Source organism: Lissotriton helveticus, chromosome 1_1 (genome assembly GCF_964261635.1).
Source record: "Lissotriton helveticus chromosome 1_1, aLisHel1.1, whole genome shotgun sequence".
NCBI lineage: Eukaryota > Metazoa > Chordata > Amphibia > Caudata > Salamandridae > Lissotriton > Lissotriton helveticus.
The window spans coordinates 1,734,674,331-1,734,698,482 of NC_136057.1; the positions used below are offsets into that span (position 1 = coordinate 1,734,674,331).

The following is a 24,152-nucleotide window of genomic DNA, read 5'->3' on the forward strand; positions in this document are numbered from 1 at the left end:
TCGTCTGGACTGATTCAATTCCACACTGAAACTCTTTCGATGAGTTGCTTAAATAAACATAAAGAGAGCATAACCTTTGACATTATTGATGCCCCTCAATTTCGTTTAATTTTAGGCATACCCTGGCTAGTTAAGCATAATCCTAAGATCGATTGGGTAGAAAGAACCTTGTTATTTGACTCAGATTATTGTGTATCATCTTGTCTAATGACACATGATTCTAAATTATTGATCCAAGGTAGTAATTTCCCCTTGACCTCAAAAAGTGTATTACTATTGGAAGGAGTTCCTAAAGAGTATTCTGACCTTCACGATGTATTTGACAAAAAAAAGGCCAACACTCTACCACCTCATCGAGATTTCGATTGTCGAATAGATTTAGTGCCAGGGGCTACCTTGCCGTGTAGTAGAATATATGCTCTCACCGACAAAGAAAACGAGCATCTAAGAGAATATTTAGATGAATATCTGGCCAATGGATTTATTCGACATTCTAAATCTCCTGTATCCTCCCCTCTCTTTTTCATCCCAAAAAAGGGAGGTGAGTTACGTACCTGCATCGACTATAGAGCTTTAAACAATGTTACCATCAAGAATAGATATCCACTTCCCTTGATTCCCACACTATTAGACCGGTTAAAAGACGCCACCATTTATACTAAATTGGATTTGCGAGGAGCTTACCATTTGGTCAGGGTTCGCAGTGGAGACGAATGGAAAACAGCATTTCGTACCAAGTTTGGTTTGTACGAATACCAGGTCATGCCATTCGGGCTCTGTAACGCTCCCGCAGCTTTTCAATTTTTTATAAACAAGGTTTTAAGGGAATTTTTAGATATCTGTTGCATTGTGTACATAGATGATATTCTCATCTATTCTAAGAACACCATAGAACATGTGCAACAAGTAAGAGCTATTCTTCAAAAACTCCTTGACAACTCCTTGTATATCAAACTTGAAAAAAGCACATTTCACACCACAAGAGTTGAATTCCTGGGATATGTCTTGAGTCCAAATGGTATTGAAATGGATCCAAAAAAAATTCAGACAGTCCTTGATTGGTCCAGTCCCTCCTCAGTTAAGCAGATACAAAGTTTTTTGGGGTTTGCTAACTTCTATAGACGTTTCATATGTAACTTTTCCCATTTGATAACCCCAATTACTAGATTGTTAAAAAAGAATACAAAATTTGAATGGAGTAATGATGCTGAAGAAGCCTTTTAGAATCTAAAGAAGCACTTTACTACAGCTCCAGTATTAATGCACCCCGATCCTTCCAATCCATTCATTGTAGAAGCGGATGCTTCCCAGTTTGCCATTGGTGGCATTCTATCTCAAAGACACAAGGAAACAGGTCAGATGCATCCAATCGCATATTTTTCAAGGAAACTGACCCCTACTGAGCAGAATTATGCCATAGCCGATAAGGAGTTGTTAGCCATAAAAGCGGTCTTTGAAGAATGGCGCCATTACTTGTTAGGGGCAAGACATCCAATTACAATCTATACAGACCACAGAAATCTGCAGTTTTTGCGATCAGTGAAAGCTCTCACTGCTAGACAGTTGAGATGGACACTGTTCTTTAATGATTACAGCTTTGTAATTACTTATCGTCCCGGAAAAGAGAATTTAAAAGCAGATGCTTTGTCACGTTTGGGAATTTCAGATGAGAAAGAGTGTTCTCTTGAAAAAATTCAACCTGTACTGCCTGATCATTGCTTCAAGGTGGGAGTGATTGTTACTGATGTAATGGAAGACATTAAAAAAAAGATACTAGAAAAGACGTTACAAGAATGGTATGCTTTGTATCCTCTGATGCAGTTCAAAGAAGGATTAATGTATATGAATGAACACATTTTTGTACCTACACAGGAACTGCAAACTAGAGTGATACAATTACATCACGACACTTTGATGTCTGCACATCCAGGAGTAACTAAAACCAGTCAGATAATTAAGAGGAAATTCTGGTGGTCTTCTTTGTTAAATGATGTAAAATCCTATATTGAGACTTGTGTAGTGTGCACACAGAATAAGACACAACATCAAGCACCTAGTGGTCTCTTACTTCCTCTCCCAATTCCGCCCCAACCTTGGCACACCCTATCTCTTGACTTTATTGTGGAACTTCCTAAGACCAAAGAAGGTTTTGACACCATTTTAACAGTGGTTGACCATTTTTCTCGAATGGCTCATTTCATCCCATTAAAGAAAATTCCTTCTGCAAAAGAGTTAACTCAAGTTTTCTCTAAAGAAATAATTCGATTACATGGTATTCCTTCTGTAATAATTTCTGATAGGGGTCCACAATTTATCTCTCACTTTTGGCAAACGTTAGGAGAAACTCTAAACATGGACATTCGCACATCTTCTGGTTACCATCCTCAAACAGATGGTTTAACCGAAAGGACCAATCAAACCATAGAACAGTTTTTGAGATGTGCTTTAGCAGAAGAAGAAAGGGAGTGGTCAGATATTTTATGGGTCTTAGAATTTGCTTTCAATAACATGGATAATTCTTCCACCACTCTTTCACCCTTCTTTTGCAGTTATGGATTTCATCCTAAGAATATCCCGGGAAAGGTACAAATCCCTTCGGTAATACCATCATTAGAAGATCACATTACAAAATTAGTTCATGTACAAAGTCAGGCTCAATATCATTTAGCCCAAGCAAAAAAAAGTCAAAAAGAAACTGCAGATTTACACAGAAAACCACCACCTACCTACTCAATTGGAGATAAGGTGTGGTTATCCACAAAGAATCTAAAAATCAAAATCAGTAAGAAATTTCGTCCCAAATTTATCGGCCCATTTACTGTTGAAAACATTATAAATCCTGTTAGTGTTAAACTAACCCTACCGACTAGGTACAAATTTCATCCGGTGTTTCATGTATCATTGATCAAACCTTGTAATCCTATGACTAGATTTAAAAAGAATCCCGCACCCATACTTATTGATGGAGTCCCTGAATTCGAAGTTCAAAAGATTCTAGATGCAAAGAGAATTCGAGGGAAATTGTTTTATTTAATACATTGGAAGGGTTATGGTCCTGAAGAGCGAACATGGGAACCTCTTTCAAACCTGCAAAATTCACCCCGATTGCTCAGAACTTTTCATCTTCGTAATCCAAACAAACCGAAGCCTGTTCCACAGATTTTGGGAGGGCTCTTGAGAGGGGAGTACTGTCATGAATCACTGGCCCTGCACTCATCCAACTCACGTATGAGTAGTTTTGCCCAAGTAAGAAACCCACCCCTGTCCCGTGCTACCAGCACTCCAAGTGTATCATGAGTGATTATATGTATGGTGTTATTATTGTACATCTGCTGTTTATCATACTTTTGGTGTTCTTGTACATTTCCTGGGATCGTTTGGTTTTGCCAAGTGCTGTTTAATGATGTTGTTGTCAGGGTCCGAGGAATGCTGAATAAGCCTGGTGGGGAGGTTTGGTTGGATTCGCTGGCAAGCGAGTGAGTTTGTGGAGAGAGGCAGTCAGACTGGGAAGCTTCGGGAAGACGCTGTGCTGCGCACGCTGAAACCGGCACGCAGGTATTTGGTGCGCGATGCGTCAACGTTCCCTGGGTGTGGCTCTGCTATAAAAGACCACACCCAACGACGTTCAGCGCTTTGCCTCCTGCCACCGCCCTCCTGAGGTTCGACTAGGAGAGTCCTGGATCCTGAAGATGACGGACAACGCCCTGGAAGCTTCGAAGGTCTTCATCCTGCCTTCGCGCATCGGACATGCAACCCTGAAAAAGAAGAACACAGGACGTTTAAGGTAAGTGGAATTTCCTTCTTTTGTTTGCATCACCAGGCGCCCACCGCAAGCAAGCTACAATTGATCCACAGAACTGAAAGACTTACCTGGATATCTTTTAAGAACCTGTGGATAGAGACATTATTTAAAATAATTTGAATGCAAGAACTTTAAGGCTTTGAGAAGTATCAAAGCGATCTTTTGGGGCAATCATTGTTTATAAATGTGATTTTTAGCAAATCGTCTCTTGTTAAATATTGTTTTACCTAGGGTGTGAAGGAGAAGAACGGAACGCTGAGAATACTGAGTAAGTGGCTAACTAATGGTTAGGTATAGAGTGTAATGCAAGCGCTTGAAGGGAAGTAACTCATTCGCCTGTTCTTCATTATTTACTTTACAGTGGAGAGTCTTTTTACCTGACATCCCTTCCGCATCATAACAACCCTGCTCAGCTTCTACCCTTCACGACGACGACTCGGACGCGACGCCGAACTCTTACTAGTCGCAGGTAGGCTTTTGCTTAACAGTTAGATAACAGACCCTTAAAATTAGTTATAGGATACACAATTAGAAATACAGGAATTGGTTTTACAAAAGTTTTCCTTATTGCCTCGCAGGTCGACAACAAGGAAGCAGGTAGCGTCCATGATCCGGCCTACCTCCCTGATTTCTATTTTGATTACCTCAGTGTTATAAATCAATCACTAGGTATTGCCTAGAATTTGGGGAAGTTGGTCCATAACGTCTCTGCGAAAACCCACTACAAGCGACCTACAGGTAAGGGTGCTTGTAACCTTGACAGGCTGGAGGTGTTTGACGCTATATCGGCAATGATCGGAACACCCATAGACCCTTGTCCTAAAATAGCATTACTGGGACTCGCTAATCCTGCGATAAAGACAAATTGCAAATTTTTTGCTCTGGGCCTTCTCTTGGCTAAGCGACTGGTGGCATGCAGGTGGGGCAGGGGGCGGGCACCTAAATTTAAGGACTGGCTAAGTAGCATGGCTACCTGGCAGGAACAACTACACAATTATGCTGACCTCTTACCACGTAAGTCACGACCCAAAGATCTATGGGGCCCCCTCACTTCTTACCTACTTCAGTCACACAATGATGAGGCATCCGTTGAGGGAGATAACTGAGGGATAAATAGCAGTAATAGCACCACTGCCCCCACACCTGGGCTACACCCAATTTCACACTAAAAACAGCGTTACTCCCGCGCGCATCCTCTAAATGTGCTTCCCCCTGCTGGAAACTGCTTGCCCTAGGACCTGCAATTGCAAACACACGTCACACCGATCGATACGCCCCCGTGCACGAAACGCCAAAAACATGGAGGGACTGGATTGCGAGGCGGCTGGCGCCCCCCCCCCCTTTTGGTTTTGTATCAGCGCGGCTAGTCTCACTCAGAAACATATTCACTGCAACATACCCATGGCGAGGCACTATATCATACTTTCTGCATGGTAAGAATGAAAGATACCTTCCCCGAAACTGAGTTACGTTTGAAGAAGGGGTAACGGCACGGCCGGCATAGCCTAACATTACATGCTGGACTAGGACGACTACCTTGCGCCCCACGCTACAAGCTCCATCACACCACTTATACAACATAGTGGCTTCACTCGGGGAAGGAAAAGAACAGGATACGTTGTAAAGTTGTTTTAAATGTTAAAAGTAACCTCACTGCTTTGTTGCTCAAAAATTACAATGTGATCATGTAGATATCATGCAATCTCCTCTATGGCCCACATCTAAGTACATCGCGGCCGGCCCGTCTGGGTTGTAGGCGGCATGCTGTGTTAACTATATACCCTCACTGGAACTACATGTACATCTACATAAGGAACATTGTAGCTGCCGGCCTACGGATGTGGGTTGTAGGCATTGAGCTGTGTACTATGTGTTCAAGACCAATAAAGGTTTTCAAAAACAAAAAAACAACAAAAAAAATACAGAAATAAAAGTCGAGACCATTCCATGACAGAATATATAAATTGTTTTGGTTGTGGACAAGGTCAAAATATTTTCTCTTGGAAGTATTCAAAGAATTCTTGTTCTCTATGAATAGTTCTACTTTAAGCAGATTACTTTGTGCCAAAAAAGTTCAATTTTGGAAAAAAGTCAAATCGTAGAAAAATAGAGTTCTAAAGTTAGAAGTTTTGTTTTTGAAAAGTGAAGTTCATATACAGAGTCCCAAAGAACGCTGTTTGCTAATTTCAAAAGTCAGTCTCATTGCTTGGAGAAAACATCAAATCTTCTAAGCTGGTAAAGAATTTGTCTACTACAGTAGGTGAAAGTTGGACCACTTCGTTAAGAAAACCGATTGCACAAAAAAGTGAAGCATCACCGTCAGCCGTATTAGCAATCTTCAATGGAGATGGTACCTGGGTGCCTGTCGATCCACGTATCTCACTGTCAGCAGTTTGCGTCTGTGAGACCTCAATGAATGCCGTCATCAGGGTTGGCAATGCACACAATGGATGGGCCATTACCAAACCAAGCAAAGTATCAAAATCAGTTGGCTGGACTTATGGGAGTGTTAGACAGATGTCCAACACGTATTCTTCTCCAAATAGCAGGCATCGTAGAACAGGTAAGATGCAATCTTGCCAGATTGGTCGGAATGATGGAAACCACGTGGTATTCAGATCTCCTAAACGAGCCAAGCCCAGAAACTGTATCATGCGCTCACGACACTTCATCGCCAGGAGAGTGTTCTCTATGGTAATCTGGGTGTTGCTGGTGACCAGACTTGCCATATCGGAGCAGAAGGAAGAAGAATAGTATTCCTGCTACAAGTCCCAAAAAGAGAGGCAGGCAGCCGAACACAGAGTGCACGAAGTTTGGAAATATGCAGAGGACTGCTTCAAATGGTGCTAACAGCCCCGAAAAAACTGTCTTAAATACATGTCTAATACCACTGGTATCAGCCATGTTTAAGATACGACCTAACATTTCTACGAAATGTACAGGGCAGTTTATCGATAAAAGGGCATGTATCTCTGCAGAGGACCTTGCAACTTGTAGTTCATACGTCTCTTTGGACAAGGTCAGTGGCTCAGTTTTTTGTAAAAGAATGGCTTTCATTCTGCTTAAAGTATCAATTCATATAGAAGAGATGTTCAGTGAAGGCCATAGCAGTGACTCCCCATCTGTCTTAGTTGTAGGAAACAATACTTGCATACAACAAGTGACACTGGCTGACACAGTTACGAGATAGGCTATTCCTGGCAACATGCCACAGCAGCTGTGATCATTCAACATAATATAGCTTCCGTTAGAAAGCTGCCTAAAAATTGGATCTATCACTGTAGCTGGAGAACCTTGTAGGTGGCAGGATAAGTTGGTCGAAGAAACGTCACAGGCTCCATGTAAATTAATACCCTGACATAAAAGTGTACCGCTTAGTGCGGTTTTGCAGTTTGTACCACTAAGAAATACTTCTTTTCTCCCACTCCAACATCTGTGTGTATATGGTAATTCCCAGGTTGACTTAATGTATTCTTTACCCAACACCAGCTGGTATATGTTTCAAACAATATTGAAAATAGAAAATTGTGACATGCAGAGTGATTGTTCCGTTTATTAGTCTTTCTGTTGCAGGTTTTTCCGAAACAGTTAATGGCAATCTTTCCAGTTTCTCAATGCTCAGCACCGTATAGTCTGCTCCTCTTTCTGCCAAAGTGATTTGTTTATCTGTAAGGTTAAATACAGAAAACAACGACATGGTGTTGATTAGACGCCATGGCACATATCCAGAACGAAGATTTTGTAACGTCCAGCCTAAAAGCATTATAGAACGCAATTGTTACTGTCCATGCTGTAGCATGAGCAAGTCCTGTTCCATTAAGTCTATGGCAGAGGATACTATGCTGTCCAAAGAATAAATTCTGGATGACAGAGTCGTTAACCCATTGTCAACTACAGAGAGAGCTTTCAATAAATGAATACGATAAATTTCTCGTATTTGTTTTGCAGTCTCTGCTTGTTTCGCCTTCCAAGCTTCATTATAAATGGCATATATACTAGCGTATATAAAATGTTTATGACGCCGTTTCGCAGGACCTTGTAAGAAGTCCCTTAAATCAATGCCATCTTTTAGTAACGATAAGTGTTGTTTTACCTCTGTTAGTGTGGATTTTTGTAGCCAGTCAAGGCACAGTTTTCCTACACTGTATGTTGTTACTATCCCTGGATGTTGTCTCTGGACATATCTTGGATCTGGCCTAGTGAATGTAAACCCTTGTGTCTTATTCAGGAATCTATTTTGACAGTTGTTTGTGTCTGTGGGCCAGATTAACCATTCCTTCCAATCAGGATCAGGCTGGTGAGATTCAATCAACCGCAGTCACTGCGGTTGATTGAATCTCACCAGCCCGGTTGTTGAGCAAGCAGGGAACGCTGAATAAAGGAGTACAGTTGGCCCCCTCATGAAGAAGTGTGGAAGCTAAAAAACAGTTGGAAGTATCACAAACAGCGCTAGGCGTGCAGCCAAATACTGTGAGGAGAAAATTAAAGTGGCTCCACTTCCGAACGCCAAGGTTGTCCCCATAGAAGGAAAAGAAAAATAATCGAAAGTGGCGAATCTGATACCTTCAAATCATAAATACAGAAATAACAACGTTGCTGAGTAGAATGAACCTATTCACAATAGACAAAAGAGCAATTCTGTGAAATCCGATGAATAACAGGAATCCCGGTTTGCTTATCTGAAGCAGACAGAAGTGACAAAGCCCTGAGGAGAATCCGGGAACTTGTTTCCCCGGATTCGAAACACGTCGGCATATGTGAAGGAGGGACTAATATCATTTATTGTGGAAACCAGCAAATGCTGGGTTCGCAATTGGTCGCCTTGTGGTGGAATTACCTCTCTTCTAGTTTGACTTTGTCATTTGAATTGTCTGGATATTGTTTTGTATATTGATCAGTTTTGAATATAAAACTCACAAAGATTAATTATTTGTCAGTTTAAATTAGTACACGTAGGATGCATTTGGTCTAATGTAAATGTGGAATGTATATATGTGTATGTAAAATAATGTTGTATATATGTATAGTTTTTGTTGAATGTATTAGTGTTTCTTTTCATACATGAAAACAAAAGAAAATCATAAAATAATTTAAAATTCTAAAGGGTATAAATAAAAGTACCCGAACAGACTAAGAATCAGTTTTGTTTGTTCCTTAAAGTATATACAAAGTTGAATGGTGTAGGCATTTTGTGTGTGGTTTGACAAATATAAGGTCCAGCCTACCCCAGGTCCCGGGACCTAACTCCTTAGTTTTGCCTAATTTTCAATAAGGCTGCACGTCCCTTCAACGTCAATGGCAGCTTCCGCTAGTGTTGCACATCTCTGGGCAGTCTCTCCAATTGGGGGTGCAGGTTATCCTCAATGAATGTATTATCTCCCTTTGATGTTATAATGCTCAGATACTTAAATGTGTCTCGAATTGATACGGAGCTTGCACTGCTCTGTAAGATCGGGGTCGTCCCAGCTAGCACGTATAGAAGGGATTTATTCCAATTGATTTCATATCCCGAATAGGTTCCGAATTGGTGGAATAGGTGAATAATTAGGTTTATCGATGACCTGGGGTGGGTGGAATATAGCAGTATATCATCAGCATACAGGGATATCTTTTCCACCCAGTGTGCACCCCCACCTATTCCCCAGATTAAAGGGTCTATTCTGACCCACGAGCCAAAGGTTCCAGCGCTACTGTGAATAGCATGGGCGAGAGCGGGCATCCCTGCCTCATACCTTTGTAAAGCTGCAACCTCCTTGATATCACCCCATTTACCTTGACCCTCGTTAATGGATTTGCGTATAGGAGTTGTACCCATGCTCGGAACCCAGGTCCAAATCCAAATCTTTCTAACACTGCCTGTAGGCATGGCCATTATATATTATTGAATGCCATCCATGCATCTAGGAACAGTAATGCCACTTTCTCGTCTGGGTTGGTCTTGGTCGTGTGCATCACTCCATATAGCCTCCACAGGTTGAGCCTGGTGCTCCTATATGGCATGAACCCGGACTTTATCAGGGTGTATCACCGAGGCGATAACCATACTCAATCCATTTGCCAGCACTTTTGCTAGTACCTTGGCTTCAACATTGAGCAATGATATTGGTCAGTATGATCCACAATTCTCCGCTGGTTTCCCAGATTTCGGAATCACCAATACCCTCTCTAATCTCTGGTCTATTGGTAGCTCTCCTTGATTAAGAGCTTCATTAAACATGTTTAGCATATGCGGGGCCACTTTCGATGCCACCCCTTTATAAAGCTTCTAGAAAAAACAAGGGGGACCCTGAAGGTGGCTGTGGACCAAGGGTATGAGTCAATTATTTTGGAAGAACAACGGTCCAAAGCAGTTCCAGAGATGTAAAGCAATGATATAGAGACCATAGTAGGCTGCTATATATTTATATCCAAGTCCAGCCGGACAGGGAGTTTATTTTTAGAATAATCAATGAATTTATAACATCTCAATACATGAGCAACATTTCAGAATTGTAGGGCACAATCCTGTGCCATACTCAGAACAAAAGAGCACAGTGGAAAGATAGAGGATAGCTTTGTGAGGAAGGAGAAAATTTCACAGGTAAAAGAGAAGTGAGCAAGCTGGACACTTTTAGATCAGTGTTACAAGTGTTTGCCAGAGTAGTACATACAGAAGGTAATACAAATTGGTTTCACTGTATGACTACTTTAAAAAGGTCGCTCTAAAATACAATGGGATTATCATCAGGACTGTACAAAATTATTATGCCTGGGTAAAATAATGATACGCCTCGATGGTGCAGGTATCAACTTTACGAGGGTGCGGGTCCACTGTGGGTGGTGAGAGCTCGGGGCTCAGAGCGTTGGTTTGGTTACCATCATCCGCGAACGGCGCGGTATAACAGGATAGTTGGGCGGAGGGTTGCACAATTAGCAACCAGGATTAGGTAATCCCGGGTTGAAAGTGTCGGTCCTTGAATTTAGTTGGATCCGCAAAGTGAAGGAACAATGTCCATTGATACCGTGCGAGCAATCCCTGCCAGCCACTGGTTTGTTGCTCCGATAGTAGTAAAGTAGTCATACAGTGAAACCAATTTGTATTACCTTCTGTATGTACTACTCTGGCAAACACTTGTAACACTGATCTAAAAGTGTTCAGCTTGCTCACTTCTCTTTTGCCTGTGAAATTTCCTCCTTCCTCACAAAGCTATCCTCTATCTTTCCACTGTGCTCTTTTGTTCTGAGTACGGCACAGGATTGTGCCCTACAATTTTGAAATGTTGCTCATGTATTGAGATGTTATAAATTCATTGATTATTCTAAAAATAAACTCCCTGTCAGGCTGGACTTGGATTAATATATAGCAGCCTACTATGGTCTCTATATCATTGCTTTACATCTCTGGAACTGCTTTGGACCGTTGTTCTTCCAAAAAAAAACCTTTGTAAAGCTCCACATTATGCATATGCATACATATGCCATTAGGACAGGATGTTTTTCCTGATTGTAGGTCTTTTAATGCCCTTGCTATGTCCTCTGTTTTGAGTTCCTCATCCAGTGCTTTGCTATCCTCACTAGATAGGCATGTAACCAGGATATCTCTGAGTATTTCCACACAGTCCTATCTTGTTCTGGTGGAAGTGGGTGTATATAGGGCCTCGTAGTAGTCCGCAAACACTGCAGCAATTATGTCACCTGTCTTTTTAATCTCTGATTGTGGGGTATTTATCTCTAGAACCCAACTCCATTCCTTATCTCTTTTTTCCAACCAGGCTAATAGTTTGTTTGCTTTTTCACCTACTTCATACAGTCGCCTTTGGGTTGCTCTCGCAAATTTCTTGGCAGCCTCTTCTACAATAGCTTTAATTTCTTTTTGTTTAACTTGTATTTTCTGCCTGGCCTGTGCCGCAAATTCACTATTGCCCACGGCCACTCTTTCCAATTGTGTAATGTTTTTTTCTAGCGCAGCATGCTGAATTTTTTGTTCCTTCTTTTTTCCTCCCACTATGTTTGGAACATGCCCCCTAATTACCGTCTTATACTCCTCCAATAGCATACAGGCTGAGTCTACTGTTCCCGTATTAACTTGAAAGTATTGATCTGTACTCTCAGCTATCTTGTCCAGTACCTTTTTGTCTCTGAAAAGCCATGGGTCTAGTGTGGGCGGTATTGTGTTATTTCTTGTGGCCCCTTTCAGTAGTGTTTCTACTGGAGAGTGATCAGAAATTCCCCTCGCTTTGTGTTCTGTTCCTTTGAACCAGTGTGCATTTATGTACCGTGTAATCAAGTAATCTAGTCATGAGTACCCCCATGTGGAGCTGTGTGGAAGATATATTGCCTGTCTTCTGCATTATGCAGCCTTCGTAGGTCCACTAAACCCATCGCACCGGCAAAGTCTTGCAATGGATTGGACGTTCTCTCTCTTTTCGCGGTTGATATTCTGTCCATCTCTGGATCTATTGTTGCGTTCATGTCTCCCCCAGTATTAATAACCCATTTGGGAGGTCTACCAGCATTGTGCCTAGGTCTTTCAACGTGTTTGTGGTCAGTCTCGGTGGTACATACACTGAGCAAATATTAAGGACTCTAACTTCCCCTCATCCTGTGACTGCTATGAAATAACCCATTTGGTCACACCAAGTTCGTCCCATTAAGAAGAGGAGTGCCGTCCGAATCAGGATCCCAACTCCTCTCGACACGGAAGTGAATCCTGCATGTGCCACTAATTTGTATCCAAATCTATCAAGAGCCTTACACGTGTTGCCCTTAAGGTGTGTTTCCTGCATCACTACTATGTCAGGGTTATGTCTGAAGAGGTATTGCAAGACTACTGTGCATTTTATTTTGTGGCCCAAGCCATTAACATTCCAGGTTAATATCCAATTGTTGTAAATTTATTTGGGTGGTTGCTTGTGTCTTATCTATCTCGTGCCTCTTGTCAACCATTGGAACATATTTGGTCACTCAGAACACATCTATACCGCCTTATGTATACAAAGCATCTATCTTTACATTCCTGTCTTTTTGGTATACTATGGTCTAGTCCCAATTCCTGCCAGGTAATTAACTTGAACAACATACTAACTGTGCCATCTCTCTGGTTGTCATTGAAACTGTGTAAACTTCCCAACCCCCGTCCCTGCTGCCCTGTACTGTGGGTTAGAAACCTCCCACCTCCCCAATTTTCAGAGTGCCTGTCGCCCCTAAATAACAAAATCAATTTGGTTCGGCCCGGGGTCTGAAAGTCCGCCATTCCCCCCCCCTGCCCTTCCCCATCAAGATACATCACGGCAAAGATTATCCTAATTCATGCGAAAGCATATAAAACCACATATACTACATTTCTTTTTCGTGGTTAAGGCATAAATCTTATCTGTACGTATGTTCCATTCTCAACTAGGCAACAGGATGCCGTGGTTCTGGTCGCCTCTTCTGAGTTAATCAATAGACAGTTCGGGTGTCTCACTCCCTATCAGATCTGCCCCAGGAATGTCACTCCTGCGTCTGTGGCGAATGTTCTACTCTCTGTCAGTGTTCAGATAATGACTTGGAGTCTGAGCCCCTTGCTACTGCTTCCGCTGCCAATACACCTTTTCGACCATGTTTTGCTTTTGCACCTCTTCTCCAGCCATCCAGCCAATCCTGTGCTTCATCAGGGGTTGTGAATATCCATATCTTACCCTCTGCTATTACCCTAAGGGTTGCCCGAAAAAGCATTAAATATTTGATGTCCTGGGCCCGTAGAATCTTTTTAATTTCCAAAAAGTTTCACCTCTTTTGTTGCACTTTCTGTGTGAAATCCGGATAGAAGGTGATTAGGGAATTTTCAAACCTCAATGGTGGGGCCATTCTGGCCGCATGGAGGATTACCTTCCGATCACGAAAGTGGAATAGTCTCGCTATTATAGGTCGTGGCTGGGCGCCCAGCCTTGGCCGTGCTCCCGGGACTCAGTGGGCCCGCTCCAACGCAAAGAATTTGGATAGTTCTCTAGGCTGCAGTTAGTTGGTTATAAAGTCTTCTACATATAGGTCCACTGTCTGCCCTTCTGCCCCATCCATTACCCCAACTATGCGGACGTTATTTTGGTGGGAGCACCTTTCTTGATCCTCCAACTTATCTTCCAGTTCCCTTGCTGATTGAGTCAGCTCTTTGACTTGATTCTGCAGGGCCTTTGTGTCTGTGATCAGTTTAGTTGTTGTACCTTCTACCTCTGCTACTTGATCCTTCATGTTGCGGAGGTCCATTCTGAGTAGCAACACCTCCATGGTGACAATGTCTATTTTCCCAGCCAAGTCAGCTTTAATTCTTTGTATGTGGCCATTATATCCTGCAGTGTGGGTTCCGCGGTTTCTGTCTGGGGTAGAGCCGTTCGTTGCCAGTTTCTTTCTGCGCCTTCTGAGCTGGCCATTTGGTCCTTGGGCAATGCATATTTATCCCACTTCATCTGGTGGGGAGCATGTGGACCTCTGCCCCCGTCATTTTTGCCCTTGTGTCTGTCTGTGGAGTGGTTCAATGCGAAGATATCAACCCAGGCCAAATTACAAGACAAACACTGGCTATATAAAGACATAAATTATGCAAAAAATATATAAACTATAACACAGAAAAATATACTGTTATAAAAAGGTTTTTTAATTATATTGATAAAAATAGATTAAACACATACATCACGTATACATGATAAATTGATACAATAAAAAGATTTTTGTTAATGATAAAAATGAAACAATTGTTTTAAAAAGGCTCGAGGGACTATATTGTAGTTCTATATATTATTGGCGTGGCTGTAGTCTGTCAACGCGTTTCGACACGTCATAGTGTCTTCCTCAGGACAATATTTTTTGCAGCCAAATTTTCTAAAAAGAACAAAACATCTTTAGCTTTTCTCAACACATGGTACATTGTTTTATAGTGCATTATTCTCTTATATTTTATGTAAAAAATAAACTTTTTCTTTAATTTCGGGTATTCTTTTTTTTAGCCAGGTACAAGAGTCTGATCGATAATATTTCCACTGAAGATAGCCAAAAGAGCGGTCCTGACAAGAGTCTAAGAACACAATTCCTATAGTGAATCTTGGCATTGGAAAGAAATTATACATATATCTAGAATTTTTCAATACATCTGATAAAGGCAGTTAATCACATGTTTAGTTAGTAAATAACGTGTAGATGCAGATAGTAACATTTTAGGGCTTTCCATCATATTAGGGCTTTCCATCATATTCAAATGCAAATAGTCATATGTTTGGATTTTACATCGTACTTAAATAAAGAGAGAAAAATAATAGAAAGAGGTAAAGTTGTTAGAGGTATAAAACTATATTTCTATTCTTGTAACTGGTGTATCTCCTAAGGATAGTCTGCTTACGAGTTTACATATTCCCTAATATCTATTGTCAAATTATTCCACATTCATTAATTTGTAAAATTTTATTTATAAAAACGACCTATTTTGTATCTGCTTCCGGTAGATACTTTTTCTATTCAGTATAGATTTAAAAAAGTAACTCACCAATTGTATATAGGATGAACTTAAAATCACTTAGATAGCTGTAATTTCTGTGATATCAGGTTAAAAATCAGTTGATATTCATCGGGCCTGAAAGGTCATAGTGAAAAAACAATTGGATATTATTTGTTTACTCATGATTGTTCTTTTTTTCCCAATCGCTTGTTAATACTTATTAGTACCATGATCCTAACTTTCATTGATTGCTTTGTTTCCATATTCTTTTTTTGTTACAACCAGTTATCCTTTGTTCTATTACTTATTATTTTATCACCTAATGAGATTGGAAGCATTTTTTACCTGGAGTGGCTTCTTTTATGCCATTCAGTCTTCACAGTAACCAACGAAGAATGAGGCACCTCAAAAAACTCTTTATTTTGGTATGTGAAATCTACGAAGACAAAATTGTATCTATAGCTATTCCATCATATCGCTATATACTACTCCAAAGTGGAATTCCTAATTTGCATAAACGCGATGTAATATTTGCATATTCACGCGTTACCTTTTTCTGAGGATTTCACTGCTCACTTCTCATTCTTCGTTTCAGAGATACATAACCACTTTTTTCTTTAAAACCAATGTTCTATAATAGAAGAAATATTGGAACATGGAGTCAAGGTCTAGCAAAACGTTTTCAAATAGAGTTTTGAAGAGTAAGTTCCTGGTTTCTTACCGCCACGAATGATATTTTAGCTTCGAGGTCGTATAAAATGCTGATACTGGAGAAAACGCTCAGGACGCCATGATAACTCTGGATGTTACCCTTTACACCTAGACCATAAAAACCGATGTTAACCGACTTTTAGCTTGAAAATATTTCTTTAAATAATTTTGTGTGGAAAAGCAGGGGGTCTTCTTACCTTTTGGAATTACGCTAAAAATATACGAATGGTGATTTTCTATTGTTGATTTTATAATGTGAGACTACAGCAGAATGGCTGAGTCTTTCTTTTAGCGTATGGCTGGCAGGAGACACTGTTTCTAAGCGTCAAGATGCGAAGACGTTAAGATCCGAAGACGTTCCCAAAGCGAGGGTTTAAGAAATCTAAGAGAGTAAGACAACAACAAATTGACATTGTCTTAGTATTCTAAAGTTTTAGGGAAAGAGAAAAATAATTATTCTCTCTTTCTGTTTGTTATTTATATAGCGTTTCCCCGGTCCTCGTGCGCTTACCTCTAAGGATTCTCCTGCTCTAGTATTTCTGGCGTCTGCTGGCTGGTTCGAAAAACAAAGGGATTTGCAAGCCACTTCTCCATTGGTATTTATACAGAAGTATTGTGATGTCATAATTTCAAAGCCCTGCCCCTATTTAAAGATAAAGCGTATGTGTGGTTGACCTATTTCCTCACATCATGTTTGGATTTATAGTATGCTTATACTTATTGTTTACAAACCAATACATGGAATGCTCATACTCATGGTTTACAAACAAATATATTGATTCAGTCTGTGGAGTGGTCACAACTGGCGAGCCAGTTGGTAGAAGTAGCTTCAGCGCCTCTGACGCAGAAACTCCCCCGTCTTCACCCTGTCCCTGGATAGTTGGGCAGAGGATTCCCAAAAAGAGCACTTCAAGGAGGAGTTTGTTATGTTGTATAGGTACTCCTCTTTATTAGTCACCCCTCTTGCCAAAGACAGGCTCCTTCGATCTGTCCTTCAAGTTTCAGACTGGGGTTGCCTTACGGCCCCCGCTCTTCTCTGTATGTTGCCTCTCGCCTCTGCTCGTGTGGCATGTGCATCTGTACCCTGCCCTTATTTTCAAGCCAGAACCGCGCTTTCGGCCACTGCCCAGCCAGTTCACTATTTAGCGCCTTTGTTCATTGGAGGTATATTTCTGCACGCGGTTGTAACTCAGGAAGTAAAAAGTCTGTCCTCTCCCTCAGGCTGCCTCCACTCGTGCCTGGGTTCTGATGCTCTATTTATTAGTATACCCACTCTTGCAGAATGCTCCCAGAGTCTAGGTCATGATCACGCACTTTCATTTCAATTTCCCAGGCAGATCTTGCCTTACAACCACTGGGGCGGTCGTGAAGGCTTCTTTCCCACCGTTATTGCGGATCTGTGTACTGATTTATGGGGTAGAATCCAGCTGGTTCACCGGAGCCGCTCGATCAAGCAGCTATTCCTCTCCACGGCAAGCCATGCCCCGGCAAGGTGATAATTACCCAGTCATGAGCAAGACCACACCAGGGGCGTAGCTTGATCAGTAAGATTGGGGGGACTGAACTTCAGATTTCGCAGCAATCACGCTGGTGTATCTTGAGAAAATACATTATATGAGAAGCAGAGTATGAGGGGGGCTTATGGGGCTGTGTGTTAGGAGTACATAAAACAATATTCTTTCAAACTAACCAACATTTTGTGAGACAAGAGAGCGAGTGTCTGCATGTTTTTGTCTGTGTGTAGGTAAAAACCCCAGTGGAAATCCAATAGACACCTCACTATACCCAACTGAAAGCACTTGTACCCAAGCACCCCCCCTGATTCTATGACCCTGGGCAACATCTGGCCTTCCAGTGTGCTGCTGTAAGCTCCTGCAACCCCCTCCTCTGCATTTAACCACAGCACTCTGTGTGACTATACCAGTGCCGGTACTAGGCATGGGCATTGTGTGAATCTGACCATGGCCCACTGTGCAGCTCACAGGTATGGGGTCCAGCACTAGTGCACCATAAATCTTTTCTCTGTCCCTCAGCTGGGTCATAGCTGCGAGGCCTGTGCCTCCCAGCTGTGGGCATGTACTGTGAACCCCAGCAGAGGGACCCATGGGCCTCATAGTGCCTATTGCAGTGAGGACCAGGCTTCCCCCCAGTCCTTGCAGCACTAGACTATGGCTACGAGGCCCATGGCAGTGGGGTCTTTTCTCCTTGACCTCAGAGCACTATACAATGACTGTCAGGACCAGGGATGGAACCACCCTCCACTGAGCCTCACAGCACTTGACCATGACTGCAAGTCCCTTACCCTGGACTTCGCAGCTCTGGGTCATAGCTACAAGGCCCAAGAAAGCGAGTTCCTCCTCCCTTGGGTTTCAAAGTGCTAAAACAGGGCCCGGAGGCCCAAGGAAAAGGGCTCCCATTCCCTTGGCACTTGCTGTGCTAGATCATGGCTGCGAGGCTGGGGAAAGAGAGTTCTCCACCCCTGAATCTTGCAGCAACAGACCATGGTTGTGAAACATAGGTGCGTGTGGGTCCCTCCCCTGAGCCTCACAGTGGTGTGTCATAGCTATAAGCATGGGCCCCTTTCAGGGCCACAGACCTCCTTAGTGTAGCAAGTGCTGTGGCACCAGGCTCTAGGGAAGTAGGTGGCTCATGCACCAAAAGTATGGCTGTATATTACTCTACAGCCAGTAGAGAAGAATGCAGAGCAAAAGAGCCCCCCACCCTCATCCACTAGCTGCACAGTAAAATACAGTGGGCCTGTTGCTGCTGCACCTGCGGTAATTGGGCATGTGCCCATGTCAGAGACATAGCAAACACAAGGAGATGATGGAAGGAGCGCTGAAACGTTTCAGACACTCACCCCCAGTCACAGATCTGGGTTGAATCCATCATTGTTCTTTAGCTCACTTCGCCACCCTAGTTCAGACTCAGCTATATGCAAATCAGTCTTGACCCTGTGCCTCATGGGAATGGGAATATATATATATATATATATATATATATATATATATATATATATATATATATATATATATATATATATATATATATATATATATATATATATATATATATATATATATATATATATATATATATATATATATATATATATATATATATATATACAAATCAGTTTTGACCCTGTTCCTCATGGGAACAGTCCAGCCTGAACTGCCAAGCCATGTCTTCTCTGGACCAGAACATCAGAGACATAGCCATCAATAGTCCAGTAGGAGCAGTGCCCCAAGGGTATCAGGTGACCAATGCACACAGATCATGACACTATTTTACTGTGAAGACAGTACACAGGGCTTAAGATCACTTATACTTTTCACCAAGCCCCATGGTACCTGGGGTATGCAGTTCGCCCCTCATGGGAGATGAAGGGCAAACATTACAATCAGCGAGGTAGAAGGCCTTCTTCATCTACGCAATGAGGATCTGGAACGAAATCTCCATATCCATTCCGACCGTCCTGTGATGGCTCCAAATTAGAAAACAGCTAAAATACTCATCTATTTAAATAAACACTACATGATGATGCAGTAACGGTGCACAAACTACCCCTACTACCAATTGTTGTCTGTGTCTTTGTCCTTGACCCTCTATAGCTCTCAAGAGCATTTAGTTAGGTTTGCGCTCTACAAACGTCACATACATATAAATTAATATACTAATCTTGAAGAAGAGGAAAGATATACCTTTTGAAAAGACCTGGGCCAAGCTTTTCCAGTCATTGGAACCAATATAATATATGTTTACTTAACAGAATTTCCAAACATATGTACACAATTTATTAGGGTTATTATTTATGTTCAAATTGTTTACTGATGTCCTCGTCAGGAAAGTTGTTTCGTGCAAAATCGCTTTTAAAATGCCAGAGGATTAACAGTGAATTGCTGGTGCTTTCTGTGATATCACTTCCTTTGATGTCACGTTGTATGTAAAGTAGCAGGTCTCTTGCATATTCCCTTTCTGGCTGGGCCCCAAAAAGTACTAGCATCAGCCCTGCCTATAGATGCTGAACCCCATTTGACAGTGGGTTGGTCCGATGACGGCCGGGGTGGACGGTAGGGCACTGCAAGTCCCTGGCGAGGAGGGGTGGATGGGAGAGGCCAACCCTGAAGCAGGAAAAAAAAACAGCCCTCAGCTGGCACTTGGGCCCTGGCCATCACCCAGAGCCCAGCTGCCTCTTTGCCAACACTGTAGGAGAGTGGGGCTGCTTCCTATGGTTACCCCCACTTTTTGCTGTGATTCTCTGGTTTTTCTACTTTAGTGTGGCTGTGGGCCTGCTAATCAGACCCACATCCCAGCTGTTCTCTCTCTAAATTGATACCATGTACTTTAGGTACATACCAGATTGGTTACTGGGTCACCCTTGTGAGCCCCTGTACAGTGTACCATAGGTACCCAGGGCATAGGTGCACCTTAGGCCTACCAGGGGCTGCAGCATGTATTGTGCCACCCCTGGTTTGCCTCCCAAACTGACACCACAGGTCTGTTCACACAGCCTGGGTAAGGTGGTGTAATCACCCCTTACTGAGATATAGTATACCTATATCTATATATATATATATATACATATAGACACATATACACCTATACACCTATAAGTCACTCCTATGGCAGGCCTTAACAATCCTGGAGGTAGTTTGCTTGGTTTTATGTGAGAGGGTGCCCTAGCATGAGCTGAGCCCCTCTGTAGCTTTCGGAACCATCTCCTTATAGCTGTTCTATGATATAGCCATACCATATACTCTTAAGTGCATTATAATCCTCGCGGTTAATGCTAACTTTGGTTTGGCTTTATCAAAACATGTTGTGTAAGGTGTCAAATACTTTGGAATACTACCCCCGCCAGTTCTGGTGGCTGGGGTAGCATTCCACCCTTCTAGAAGGAGAAGACATGTAGTTGCTGGTTTACCCAGTTAAAGTTAAACAGAGCCTCAACATCACAAAATGGAGACTGCTGCCACAGACACAAGTCTGACCTCCTGTTGCTGGATGAAACTCTGGCAGGGGAGGCCTGGACAATAGGTTTCCTGTCCAAGGAGGTGCTGGCACCTCCCCAGACAGGCCTGTGTGTATTGGGGCTGGGAGGGCTGCATTCAGTGAATGCTTTCCAGACACTGCCTAGGGCACACTAGGTGCTCCAGGCATTTCCCAGTTCAAACCGGTTGCTGGGGCACTCTGCCCCAGCTCTGGCACGAAACTGGACAAAGGGAAAGGGGTGTAACCACCCCTTCCCAGGACCACCCATAGGAGGGACCTTAAGGGTAGTCCAGCCCCTAAACTTAGTATAATTGTAGGAACCCAGTCACTAGGACTTTAGATAACCCTGGACGAAACATTGAAACATATATCCTGGACCGTCGACATTCCATTTTGACTGGAAGACGGAAGACATCTCCCTTGTGGTCAAGAGGTGACCACCCTGTTCAAACAGGCACCAACAGCAACTTTGCCAGTCTGCATTTTCGAGGCTCCCGCCGGATCCCAAAGAATCTATGACACAGGACACGGACTTCCAGACATCTCTGAGCCCCGACCTTCGCTTACAGCAAAGCTGAGACCCGCGGCGGACATGAGAGATGTAGGGCCGGAACTCCTGGACATCCTGCATTTTGCAAGGTGCACTCACTTCATGAGGTAACTCGAAGTTGTGCATTGGGGTGCTTGAAGCCCCAAACCCAAGCATCATTTGCACCGAAGCTCAGAGGTCCCCACTCCATGAGCCGTGGACCCGCTTTTGCATTTCAGCTTGACGCATCTTTGCTAGTGAGCCCACCGAAGACTTTCTTTTGAATCTAACTTGCTTTTCTGGTTGCTCCAGGCTTGCTCCAACTTCACTTCAAAGGAGAAGTTTGTCAGACCTTGCTGGTCTGCACGGAAGCCAATCTCGACATCCTGTGTGGGTTGCATTTGCCAAGGCTTGTTGGGTCCAGTCTGGATACCCACACCGCAGTCAACTAGATCCTTTGTGGGGCAGCTCGAATCCAGCTCCTGGTCATCGTCGACGCCTCCTGGTCCTCGAGGCTGATGAGACAAACTTCACCTGAAATCACCCGACATCTGGTGGCATCTTTCTATCGCTGCCATGGTCACTGACAAGTCCCTTCTGCTTTCAGGTTCTACAGATCTTTGATCCATCCTTGGATCCACCCGGACACTAATCCTCTGGTTGCCTGCAGCACTTCTTTGCAGCTCTCCTTTGAAAACGACGACTAAACCCGACACGAAAAGACATCTATGCACCCGGCTTCCCTGGGTGAGGTAACACGAGTACTCCAGTGCTCCCGTGGGTCTTGACTCTCGAAGTATCCTAGTTTAAAAGGGTTCCATCGTAGTCCATCCGGAAGTGTCCTTAAATTGTAAATTTGTAACTTGTTCGTTTCCCATAGAAAGTCAATGGTAACCCGCGGCTGTGTTTAGACACTGCACGCGTCTCCCGTGGGCATCCTACTTCCTAACCTTTGGTTGTTTAGAGTAGCCCCAGCGATTCCACAGGCCCCAGGCCTGCTTTCTAACTCTCTCGGGGTTCTTATGCCACTATTTTAGTATATGGTTTGTGAGGCCCCTAGGGCATAATGTATACTGTGCAACTTATCGAATTCTAATTGAGTAACTTGTATTGTATTTTTACCTCTGACCTCATAAAGAGTGCAGAGGGGTTGTGTTCAATCAATACATATATATTTGATATATACCTTGTGTGGTGTCCTTTCATTTGGTACTCAAGGGATTATAATTGGTAAAACAACTTGCTTCACATGCTCTCTGAAATCTTAGCCTGATGACTGCTGGTCCATGCTACCACTAGGATAGCTTTCTATAAGGTTGACTTTACAACCACCATCAATAAGGGTCGATTAGACTGGTGCAAGGTGCCCACTAGAACTAGTGGACATCATATGCCAGGCTAACTTCTCACAAACACAACCCTGAAATCTATGGTGTCTCCCAGTTTTTGTTTTTGAAAATTCGTCATATCATTGGGGAGACTTGGTGTGATTTCCCTGCAAACGATGTCTAAGGCTTCGATTGCATAGAAATGTAATTCCACAGACCTATCAGCTACCTGAGATGCAGGAGACAAACCTTCACCCAGGTGTTGACTTGAATAGATTGAGTTCTCCATTGTCATTTTAAGATATAACCTGCGCCCCATAAACAACCAGGTAGTTTAGTTTTCAGCAAACTGAATAAAAGATATGTGTGGGGAAAAACTTTTCGGTTGAAGTGGAAAACTGTTGCCACCTCTGGACACAATTAAAGAACAGCATGTACTGGAACTTGGCCACTGTGGGAGGTAATGTAAGGTTCACTGGCTGCTGTATACTGAACGTCATTTACTCTACTGCTGGCTCAAGGTATGTGAGTAGAAAAGGGGGTTTTCCAAGACAGAAGATGCAAGCCACAGGACGTCTTTGGCACCTGACGCATGGGCATGGTAGATGCCAACCTTACTTTAAAATATCAAAAAGGTAAATATTGGGAAAGGGGTAGATGCCAAAGCATTACAGCTCACAGTGAAATCTGACAGCTTCATTGTGTAAGGACTAGGGAAGATTAATCCTGTTGAGACAAGATGCCTTGAGTGAAAAAAGCACACACAAGAATTGACCAGAACTCCAGTTTGTTGTAAACACGGCTTCATAAAAATAAAACATTTTAAAGACTTTCAGAGAAAATCCCATGCACTTATTTTTCTGTTTTCTGGTTGAGTACATTACAGCAGCACGTGAAGCAAAGTGACGCAAAAACGAAACACATGTCATCCTTCCAGTGGGGAAAGTCCTTTACATGACTTCGCAAAGCTATGACGTGTGCATGGGTTCTAGCAGACCTGTGCATTTTCTTCTACAAAACCCCTAGAGCAGGGCTTCGCTTATTTTTTATGGCAAAGACCTAATTTTTAGAGAGACAAACTTTCGCGACCCACTTAACGTGATGACAGACATGCTTTCAAAATGCTGTGATTTTACCAAAATAACATACTCTTTACACTTTTTTGCCTTCTAACAGCAATTGTTTTTAAATGTCACAAAACTTAACACGCCCTTCAATACGTCTTAATCAGACTAAGGCCAAGATATTGATCTGCCTACAAAAGTGTGAACTGCATTAGAGCTGGAACACTTTTCAGAGTGGGGTGCTGGGCAGATGCATCGGTACTTTAAAATCATTTTG

General features: G+C 42.6%; 1 protein-coding gene across 3 annotated transcripts in view; it reads right to left on the reverse strand.

Annotated features, from left to right (window-relative positions):
- Positions 1-3,010: 3,010 nt before the first annotated feature.
- LOC144833854 (intercellular adhesion molecule 1-like) overlaps positions 3,011-24,152 on the reverse strand; it is a 499,750-nt gene continuing 478,608 nt past the window's right edge. For 2 of the 3 annotated variants that reach the window (XM_078689198.1, XM_078689194.1), the window contains one exon: positions 3,011-3,755. In XM_078689198.1, the coding sequence (XP_078545324.1) occupies positions 3,626-3,755 (130 nt within the window). In that variant the 3' untranslated portion in view covers positions 3,011-3,625. Of the gene's footprint in view, positions 3,756-14,432; positions 14,639-24,152 lie in introns of those variants that run through there. The other variant, XM_078689195.1, reaches the window with a different exon arrangement.